Source organism: Nicotiana tomentosiformis, chromosome 5 (genome assembly GCF_000390325.3).
Source record: "Nicotiana tomentosiformis chromosome 5, ASM39032v3, whole genome shotgun sequence".
NCBI lineage: Eukaryota > Viridiplantae > Streptophyta > Magnoliopsida > Solanales > Solanaceae > Nicotiana > Nicotiana tomentosiformis.
The window spans coordinates 89,499,733-89,508,123 of record NC_090816.1 but is presented as its reverse complement, the minus strand read 5'-3'; the positions used below and the strand labels follow the sequence as shown (position 1 = coordinate 89,508,123).

Here is an 8,391-nt window from a genome sequence, read left to right as displayed (position 1 = left end):
GGTGGAGCAACAAATAGGGGAACTTGCCCCGATAAGCAGAACCGAATCAAAATACGAATAGTGCCCCTCTGTAACAAATCAAAAGCATACCTGTATGAAATTATCTGGTGCAGTGGACTCAAGCTTACTATACGAAACACATCAACGGGTCGGGCCTCCCCCTCTTGGGCACTCTCTACTCGCCTGAATACTCCGCTGTGACACACCTGTCCGGAGTCTAGGACAATCTCTCACCCTGTGGCTGGTATCTCCACACTCAAAGCAACCTCTCTGTTCATGTGGCTGTGGGAATTGTGCGGTACGGGTACTCTGAGACCCATGAGCACTTGAAACACTGTGCGAAGCCTGAAGTGCAAACTGAACTGGCTGACCTACAAAACCTCTACCATGTTGTACCTTGCCTCCAAAATAAGGACAAGTAGATCTCTCCGGTCTACGAGGCCTCCTTGCCTCCCTGTCCTCTCTCTCCTGACCTCGCCTGTCCTCTCTCTCATGGCCTCGCCTGTCCTATCTCTCCTGATCCCACATGCCCTCCACTCGATGAGAGATCCCTACCACCTGCTGAAACGAAACATTCGACTCCAATTCCCTAGCCATGCTGAATCAAATATCATGACTAATCCCCTCATTGAATCTACGGACACACTCTCTAACTGTAGTGACCAAAGTAGGTGCATGTCTGGCCAAATCACTTAATCTAATGGCATATTTTGATACTGACATAGTGCCCTGGTGCAGCTGCTCAAACTCCGCGTGCCATGCATCTCGTAGGGACTGAGGTACAAACTCTCTCGGGAACATACCTAAAAACTGAACCCATGTAAGTGAAGCTGACTCAGCCGGGCTACCCAACTCATACGCCCACCACCACTGATAATCTACTCCCTTAAGCTGGAACGTAGTAAAAGCAACCCCACTCGTCTCAACAATATCCATAGTGTGGAGAATGCTATGGCAGTCCTCTAGAAAACCATGTGCACCCTCTGAAGCCACACCACTGAAAGTAGGAGGGTCATATTTCTTGAACCCCGCAAGTCTAAGTTGATCTTCCTCGGATGATGCTGCCCTAACCTCAGGCTGAACTGGAAACACAGGTTGTGTCGCCATGACACCTGGAACCTGACCAACGTGAACTCGCTGTTCTGGAGTATGGGCGGCGGGAGTCTGGGTTCCTCCCCCGATCTGTGAAGTAGTTGGTGCAACCGGAATCAACCCCGCCTAAGCCAATGTACCAAACATGCTCAGGAACTGTGCTAAAGATTCCTGAAGTCCGGGGGTAATAGCAGGCACCTCCAGTACCTGCCCCACAATTGGAGCTACTTGCGGCTCCTCAACTACTGATCTGGTAGATGTTCTAGCTGCGGTACGTGATCCTCGTCGACCTCTTCCTCTGCCTCTAGCGACACGCATTACAGAAGCAGGGTCATCAACAACTGCAACTCGTGTCCTCACCATCTGTGAGAGAATAAGTTGATAAAAGTTCAAACTTCGAGACCAATAAACTCGCACGATAAGAATGAAGGAAGTGAAACTGTCCTAATAGTTCCATAGCCTCTCAAAGATAAGTACAGATGTCTCTGTACCAATCCGCAAGACTCTACTAAACTCGCTTATGACTCGTAGCACCTATGAACCTAGAGCTCTGATACCAACTTGTCACGACCCAATTTTCCCTCCGTTGGGTATTGTGATGGCACCTAGTCTTAGGGACTAGGTAAGCCTAACATTTACTAAATAACAACAATAATTAAATAACATCTAACAATTTTTTTGAAATGGAAATCTGTATAAAATTTACAATTTCCAAAACCGGTAGTACAAGTCATAAGCTCTACCGAGTTTGATACAATTTACTAAATACAATTGTTTGAAATAAAGTAAACGGTGTGAATCCAAATCAGAAAGTGACTCTGAAGCCTGCGAACGCAGCAACAGGTTTACCTTGAGTCTCCACAGCAACAATCCGCACATCTAGCTAATGATCAACTGACATCGAAAATACATGGATCTGCACGAAAATGTGCAGAAGTGCAGTATGAGTACACCACGGTGGTACCCAACAAGTATCAAGACTAACCTCAATGGAGTAGTGACGAGATACAGTCAAGACACCTACTGGACTAGATAACCTGAACAAGAATAAGTATAGGAACAACAGAGTATGAAATCTACATAAGGACTACGCGAAATGGCAAATAATACGATAATTTCAGTAAGAAAGGAAAACAACAACTATCAACGGAATACCACAATAATGACACAGTATATGTACAAAAACACGATCTAAATCCGGTGATCACAAATAAATGAAAGGCAAATAACAACTCAACAAACCGACCGCTTTCACACCGTGTTTTAGCCAATAACCTCCACGAGGTACCGAACCTTAGAATATTCACAACTCACGGGTCCCAATTCCTGAACCCTAACACTTAGCATCCTGTGCTCTCATTATAATTTTTAACCGCACTGACGACTCACGTGCCAAATAGAGCCATTCTCACATAGAAGGCAAGTAAACAAGGGTGTGCATCTATACTCAACAATATCAAGAAAACCTCTTAACCGATAAGAGTGCTTAACTATGTGTATACTTGTGCAAGTGTCCTAACATAGTTCATGCCAGCTAGTAAGTATAGGAAACGAAATGGACAACACGTAGAATGTTTTCCCATAATTTTCCACAAGATAGAACTCACACAGGTAAGTGCACCACTACAAAAATATCAACAACAAGAATGCCCCCAGGCTATCACAAGTCATCATAAATAAATCCCCGACATAGCCCACCTTGTCTCGCCACACGTGCATGATAATGTTCCCACTTGTCTCGCCACATGCGCAACCCACATATATATATCCCGCCTTGTCACGCCGCATGTGCAAATATCAATAGTAACAATAGCACGACAGAAATCTCGTGCAACCCAATAACACTCGCACGACAAAAACCTCGTACATCATAATAACAACAACCTCACGGCAGAAACCTCGTTCATCACAATAACAACAACCGCATGGCAGAAACCTCATGCATCACAACAACAAGTATAACAACAACAATGACAATAATACAAGGGTACGACAAATAAGTCAACTCAGAATTTCCAGAACTCAAAGAAACGGAGGAACTAATTCACAAGGAGTAGTCACAATAGAGAATGCTAGTCATAATAAGAACAACTCAACAAGGAAGGAAATAATTTATAACAACGGCCCACAATGTACAGTTCAATAACAAGGGAGCTAACACAAGTCGAATGATTCCAAATAAGGACAAATCAACTAAGATATAGGATATCTAAACTTCTTTTAAGGTCGGGCAATTATGAAAAAGACACAACAAATTCAATTAAGGATAAGCAGTAAAAAGATAATTGTAACTTCAAATAAAGATAAGCAGTTAGGGGGAAGATAACATGACAATAGAAGAGATAACAATTTCAGTTAAGGCACAGATGGATCAAATAAACAACAAGAGTGGATCATGAAGCAATTAACTCTAATTAAAGAAGGTAGAGGTGAAACCAGAAATTAAGAAACGTATTCATAACAAAACAACTGCATATTCAGAAAATACAAGTACCTAAGAACCTTAAAAGGCCAAATTTTCCACAAATAAGTTCGAGCACGTACTCGTCACCTCGCGTACACGGACTACAATTAGCATAGAAGCCTCAAATCCTAAGGGGTAGTTACCCCACACGAAGTTAGGTAAGATACTTACCTCAAAGAAGACAAACCAATACTCTAAAATGAACTTCTCGGTGAATTGGCCTCCGAACGGCTCACATCTAATCAAAATAACTTTAAAGCACAAATAAAACTCATAAGAAACTATTCCGGGTCATAAAGCTTCAATCTTTATCAAAATTTAAAAATCGACCCAAAAGTCGACTACCGGGCCCGCACCTCAGAACACGACAAATTTCAAAAAATCTGAACACCTATTCTGATATGAGTTCAACCATACTAAATTTATCAGATTCCGATACCATTTCGTCCCTCAAATCATGGTTTTTTTTATTTTGAAAACTTTCTTAAAAAACCACCATTTTCCTCAACTCAAAATACAAATTTAATGACAAAAATGAAGATAAAATCATGGAATATAATAAATTCTAGGTGAAGAACACTTACCCAATCGATTTGCTTGAAAATCCCACAAAGAAGCTCCCAAAACCGAGGTGTAAAACTCAGAATATGGAAAAATGGCAAAATCCTCGAATATAAACTCTCTGCCGAGGACTTCCGCATCTGCGGACCACTAAGCGCATCTGCGCTATCGCATTTGCGGGCAGACGTTCGCATCTGTGAACCTAACTTACCAGGCCCAGGTCCGCATCTGCGGACAACATGGCCGCACCAGCGGCGCTGCAGAAGCGATGGCAGGAGCGCAAAAGCAGACTCCTTCGTAGATGCGATCACTCGACCGCATAAGCGGCCTTCGCACCTGCATGCCAGCATCTGCAGAAGCGGGCTAGCTCCCAGACCTCAAAGATCGCAGAAGAGACCAAGCTCAAGCAGAAGCGGGGCCGCATTTGCGCTCCAAAATATCGCAGGTGCGAAAACACCAGAACAGACCTGTTCAAAACTATAAAAATCATCTGATACTTGTCCGAAACACACCCGGGGCCCCCGGGACCCCGTCCAAGCATACCAACAAGTTCCATAATCTAACATGGACTCGCTCGGGGTCTCATGTCACATCAAACAATGCTGAAACTACAAATCGCACCATGAATCGAACTTATGTCACACAAAACACGCGCCGAAACCTATCAACTCAACCCGGAATGACGTCAAAATTTGCAGGCATGTCCCAGATAACATAGAGGAGCTGTTCCAACTCTCGGAATTGCATTCCGACCCCGATATCAAATAGTCCACTTCCGGTCAAAATCTCCAAAAAATTGACTTTTACCATTTCAAGCCTAAATCACCTACAGACCTCAAAGTCACCGTCCGGACATGCTGCTAAGTCCAAAATCACCCAACGGAGCTAACGGAACTGCCGGAACTCCATTCCGGAGTCGTTAACTCAAAAGTTAAATTCCGGTCAACTATTACCGCTTAAGCTTCTAAAACTTGAATCATTTTTCCGATTTGACTCCGAATTATCCAGTAACTGAATTCGACCACGCACGCAAGTCAATACTTATAATACGGAGCTGCTCAGGGCCTTATGCTGCCGAACGGGACTTAAATTCTCAAAACGACCGGCCGGGTCATTACATTACTTAAACATTATAAGTGAATTATCTAGAGTTAGATCCCAAACAATTATCTTGCACCTATCCAATCAATTCCTATCTTCTCCCACTGATAACTGTCTTGCTTACCTTTGCTTCAATTGTCATTAGTCAATTAACTTTAGATTCTTAGTTAATTTTAGTCATTAATCACATAAATCTAAATTATTGTTCATCTTGGATAGCAATCTAGCTACAAACTACGATAATATTGTTTAACTCCAATCCCTTTGGATGCGATATTATATTATACTATATCCGACTAGCAAACATATTTAAGTGTGTATTTTGCGCTCGTCAAATTTTGTTTGCATTGCCGGGGATTGGCAATCAATAGTATTTAAAATAGTTTGTAGGGCTAATTGAGGAATTTTTATTTTTTATTTCTCTTTTTATGTTTGATGTTCTTTGACTGTGCACAGGTGACATGTTAGATTGGTGTATGACTCGAGCTTTTGCTAAAGAAGTTCTACCATACGAACCAGAGATAGAAGAACAACTGCGACAACTGAGGAAGGAATGAAATCTCACCGATACGTTAGAAAAGGCTGGGCAATCCTCAACCAAAGAACTTATGGCTGGAATAGGTGATGATAATGTAGATATGGATACAAGAGAGGCAGCCCAATGAAGAGAGCAAACTGCAAGAGATGCTGAGGAAGCAGCTATTAGAGATGCACAACTTATCTACGAAGAAGAGAGGGATCGTAGAATTGCTCAAAATAAACCTTTGGGTGTAGACCAATTCGGAAATATAGCTCCATGCCTGGTTGACCACTTGGCGCTTATGCTAGACCGGTCTACAATCAAGGATTATCCAGTGTTCGACCACCTCCAATTGCAGCAAATAATTTCGAGTTAGGGTTGCTTCAAACCCTTCAGAATTGATGTGTTTTCAGAGGGAAGCCAAACAAAGATCCAAACATACGTCTAATAGACTTTAAGGAAATTATGAACACTTTTCAATACAATGGTGTATCACAAGATGCAGTTTACTTAAGGGCATTCCCCTTCATACTAAAAGATGATGGAAAGCAGTGGCTTCGAAGCTTACCTAATGGATCGATTCGAACATGGGATGAGATGACCAGAAGATTTATTGATAAATATTAATCATCAGCTAAGACGGGCAAGTTTAGAAGAGAAATCCATAACTTCTGCCAGAAAGATACTGAGACTATATTTGAAGCTTGGGAGAGGTTTAAGGAAATAGTCGTAAAGTGTCAACATAGAGGAATTGAACTCTGGATGCAACTGCAGGACTTTTGGGATGGATTGACACCGGCGTCACGTAGAGTATTGAGCAATGCAGCTGGAGGTTCGTTGATAAAGAAGACTCCAGAGGATATAGTCACAATTCTTGATGAATTGTCTGAAGATGCAAATCAGTGGCCCTCTGAGAGTGCTAAAAGAAGAAGACCAACCGGTGTTCACCAAGTTGATGCTACGACATATGTGCAGGTACAACTTGATGCTATGGCCAAAAAGATAAGGAAGATGACCTTAGCATCGATACAGAGTGAGACTCACGCTCCTTGTGATATATGTCAAAGAGGACACCCTACTAATGAGTGTCAAGCCTCAACTGAGGAAATAAATGTTGTGGGAAATTATAATGCAATGGGTCAAAGGTACCCCGGTTTCTCATGGAGTTCATTTGGAGGTACTGCGAATGCTTGGAAACAAAATAACTCTAAACCGCAGGGACAAAGAGCTCCAACATACCAAAATCAGTAGAGGCAGCAATTTCAGCCTCAACAATACATTCAGCCTCAACAGCACATTCAACCCGGTCTAGAGGATCTAATAAAGGTTTTCAATATCAAGACTGATGAGAGGCTTGAAACTCATAGCGCATCTATACGGGAACATGGCGACCAGGAACTCTCCCCGCTGATACTGAGAGAACTCCCAAAGAGACAGTGAATGTTGTGGCCTTGAGAAGTAGGCAAAATATTGAAAGATACCGCTCCAATCCAAAAGAGGTGGAACTTGAAAAAGAAAATGGGGAGCAACTGAAGAATGATACTGATAAGAATAAGAAAGTCAAGAAGGGAGCTGATAAAAAAAAGAGGAAATTTCGAGAATGGATGAATCTGAAGAGAGCAAGCATATGCCTGCTTTACCTTTCCCTCAAAAGCTATATAGAGAAAAGCTGGAAAAGCAATTTGAGAGATTTTTGGATATTCTGAAATAGGTTAATGTAAATTTTCCATTCATAGAAGTGCTCTCCCAAATGCCAGCTTATGCTAATTTTTTGAAGGAGATCCTGACGAAGAAGAGGAAGGTCAGTGCCTCAATCAACTTAATGCCTCTATCTATTTACATGAAACTGGAAAAGGAGATTGGAGAGATAAGGTCAGTGCCGATATCTTTGTAACTGGCGGACCAAACGACTTTAATACTCAAGGGGATAGTGGAAGATATTTTAGTTTGGGTAGATAAGTTTGTATTTCCTGTAAACTTTATAGTGGTGAATATGGAGGAGAATAAAAAGGTCCCCCTCATCTTAGGAAGACCATTCTTAGCAAAGAGTAGAGCAATATTAGACATACAAGAGAGAAAGCTCATGCTTAAAGTGGGTGAAAAGGAGAAGCCAATTGCAAGTGTTGAGTGGAAAGTGAAGGGCCAAAAAGAGAAGGCTGCGGTGAGTGAGAGATATAAGTGTGGGGCCTAGACAGCCGTGTAATTAAATTGATCCTTGCCTTTTTTACTAACGTGTTTTGATTATTTTTGTCTTAGAACAAATCATAATAAATGGCAGATAACATTGTTAACAACATGCACAACCCCGAGATTTGAGGGGATCGGTCTCATTTCGAGGACTCAATCAGTAACACCCACAATGAGGGGAATGGCGCCACACCGGTGCATGATAGGCAATATCCTCGACATGTTTGAGAGACAATTCCCGATGATGCTGATGAGAAATATGTCGTTGATGCGGTAAGGGTCTTGTAAGAGCAACATGTAATCATTCTAGGCCACCTCACGTGACAGGATAAGGTTATGAACGAGTTGAAGCAGGCACTTTCAAGAGCATGAAATAATGCAAACAGATGAGATCCGATTCCTCCCGGGGCTCCCGCGAATCAAACTATGCAAAGGGTTGACAACGACACTTCCAGGGGTAAAATTG

General features: G+C 42.2%; 1 protein-coding gene and 1 pseudogene across 1 annotated transcript; both read right to left on the bottom strand.

Moving 5' to 3' along the window:
• Positions 1-603: 603 nt before the first annotated feature.
• LOC138892762 (uncharacterized) lies at positions 604-1,107 on the bottom strand. Its single transcript, XM_070176498.1, has one exon. It carries the CDS (start codon positions 1,105-1,107, stop codon positions 604-606), a length of 504 nt encoding a protein of 167 aa, XP_070032599.1.
• A 5,276-nt stretch (positions 1,108-6,383) lies between these two features.
• Positions 6,384-6,482, bottom strand: LOC117281011 (small nucleolar RNA R71; annotated as a pseudogene).
• Positions 6,483-8,391: the final 1,909 nt, after the last annotated feature.

Bases quoted from the DNA above. Each gene is read 5' to 3' on its own strand.
- LOC138892762 (XM_070176498.1), bottom strand. From the start codon at position 1,107: ATGGCGACACAACCTGTGTTTCCAGTTCAGCCTGAGGTTAGGGCAGCA.